This window comes from Nicotiana sylvestris, chromosome 2, assembly GCF_000393655.2.
Source record: "Nicotiana sylvestris chromosome 2, ASM39365v2, whole genome shotgun sequence".
Taxonomy (NCBI): Eukaryota; Viridiplantae; Streptophyta; class Magnoliopsida; order Solanales; family Solanaceae; genus Nicotiana; species Nicotiana sylvestris.
This window is the reverse complement of record NC_091058.1, coordinates 60,067,960-60,070,668: the sequence shown is the minus strand read 5'-3', so window position 1 is coordinate 60,070,668 and position 2,709 is coordinate 60,067,960. Positions and strand designations below refer to the sequence as shown.

The following is a 2,709-nucleotide window of genomic DNA, read 5'->3' as shown; positions in this document are numbered from 1 at the left end:
ATACTTGTAGCCATTGATCATTTTACTTGCTTTCTAGATTAGTTTACATTTCCGCATTTAGATATAAAACATTTTCTAAACCAATTCTAATTGTTTGGCATTGCGCGATAAGTAATAATTCTCTTACATTCCTAATCGCCTACATATTTTTCTCTATGGGATTTGACCCCGACTCATAGTTGGGTAAATTATATTGCATGCGATCGTGTCCATTTACTTTTTAGTAGTGGATTTGAACGTCATCAAAGGTGTCCCAAGAATAATTGGAACCTCATAATCAACTTCACAATCTAGAATGACAAGATCCGCCGGAAGAATAAATTTATCAACACGAACCAAGACATCTTCAATCACTACCAAAGGTCTATTCATAGTACGATCGACTATTTGCAATCTCATAGAGGTGGGCCCTGGTTTCCCAATTCCCAATGTCTTGAAAACCGAATAGTGCATCAAATTGATACTTTCCCCAAGATCTCAAAGAGCTTTGGCAAACTCGGCACTCCCAATTGTACACAGAATCGGGAAAGCACCGGGATCCTCCAACTTATGAGCCATTGAATGCACATTTTCACTCACTTAATGAGTTACTTTGATGGTTTCAAAATTCATTAAATGCTTCTTTGTCACAAGATCCTTCATAAACTTTACATAACCGGTCATTTGTTCCAAAGATTCAAATAATGGTACATTGATTGAGAGACTCTTCATCATTTGAATGAACTTCTTGAATTGGTTTTCACCATTTTTCTTGGCATGTCTTTGAGGGAATAGAGTTGGAGGCTTAGGCAATGGTGCCTTAGCCTTTTGTACTACCGGCTTTGGTATGTCAATAATGTGATCCCTAGACGGGTTCACCTCCTCTTGAGTCTCTTCCACACTATCATCAATATCAATCCGAACTTCATCATTAGGTTCCACCATATTGTTCAGCATTTTCATCTTCTTGCACCACTTGTTCATCATCCACAAGTTGTATTTGACTCGAGGTGGGTGCATTCACACTTCTTGTAGTAAATCGCATGCCACGTGTTGTTTCCACCCTTTGGGTTTACTACCATGTCACTTGGCAGTGCCCTCTTAGGACGAGAATTTAGAGCTTGAGAGATTTGCCTCATTTGAACTTCTAAGTTGCGGATTGATGTGTTGTGTGAGGAAAGTTGGGAATTCGAATTGGCATTCTTTTACATCTTTTGCTTGAACATATTCTCAATACGCCTTATCTTATTGTTTGAAGAACTTGGACCACGGGAAGGATAAGGAGGCGGGTTGCTAGGTTGTTGATATATCGGGGGCCTTTGAAAACCCGACCCCCCGTTGCCTTGATTGTTGTTCCATCCGCTTTGATTGTTAGCCCTCCCCCCTCCCAATTTCCTTAATTGTTGTTCTTATGCCAATTTCCTTGATTGTTAGAATTCCAATTGTCTTGATTGTTTTGAGGTCACCATTGTTGTTGGTTTGGGCCTTGAAAGTTGTTTTTTTGCCATTGAAAGTTGTTCACATATTGCACCTCCTCTTCTTGTTCAGTATAAGAATCATCTTGATCAAAACCATTATCCTCTTGCACATAATTCTCCACTGGATTTTGCACTTATGGCCCTTGGTACTTCTCTTGTTCACCATAATGTTCACTCCTTCCATGGCATTGACTTGCTTAGGATTTTGCACTTGATGAAGTTGAGCCTTTGCTAGTTGATTCATGGTAGTAGTAAACTCGGCAATGGCTTGCCCATGGTCATGAAATTCATTATGAAGATGGATCATGTTCAGATCACCTTCTGGAACATTGGCCTGGGATTGTCATACTGTTGATGTTTCCACCATTTCATCAAAAATCTTACACGCCTCTACATAAGGTGTAGTCATAAAGTTCCCACTTACAAGTTAATTTACTGCACATTGGTTGTGTTAATTCCACGATAGAAGGTTTGTTGAATCATGTTTTTCGTCATATCATTGTTGGTACATTCCTTAACCATTGTTATATATTGTTCATATATCTCATGCAGTGGTTCATTCGGCTCTTGCTTGAATGCCAAAATCTCATCTCGAAGTGTAGCCATGGGCCCCAGAGATAAGAACTTAGCAATAAATTTCTCCCAGCTCATCCCAAGTACGAATGGAATGGTTCCTTTATCTTTCCAACCAATCTAAAACTTTCCTCCGCAGAGAGAAGGGAAAATCCTTAGCTTCAATGCATCCTCGGAGACATTTGTTTGTTTTCTCCCCCAACAGGTATCCATAAACCCCTTCAAATCCTTATACGCGTTTTGAGTCGAAGAACTAGTGAAGAAACCTCGTTGGTCAAACAAAGTGAGCATCACATTGGTGATTTGGAAGTTGCTCGCCCTAATATAGGAAGGGACTATTGCACTAGGATAACCTTCATTGGGAAACACCCGGTGTGGAGCCGCTCGTGGTGGAGGTAGGGGTGGAGTGGGAACATTATCATGAGTCACTTGGACTCTTCTATTGGCTTGAGGTTCAAGACAAACCTCCTCAACTTTCTCATCATCAACGTCCACATCACCCAAAAGCATATTTCCGAGTTCATTGTTTGCCGCCATAATTGTACCTAAAATTGTGTCACACAAGTTAGTAACAACGGAAGGAAAAGAAGATATTCCAAAAACAAACCCAAATATATAGCTAATACCATTTAACTCCCTGGAAACGGTGCCAAAAATTGATAACGTCCACAACACACCA

General features: G+C 40.1%; 1 protein-coding gene across 1 annotated transcript; it reads right to left on the bottom strand.

The window, feature by feature from the left end:
• Positions 1-213: 213 nt before the first annotated feature.
• On the bottom strand, positions 214-942 carry LOC138884965 (uncharacterized). Its single transcript, XM_070165843.1, has 2 exons — positions 592-942; positions 214-432 (listed from the first exon to the last, which is right to left on the bottom strand). Exons 1-2 carry the CDS (start codon positions 940-942, stop codon positions 214-216), a joined length of 570 nt encoding a protein of 189 aa, XP_070021944.1.
• Positions 943-2,709: the final 1,767 nt, after the last annotated feature.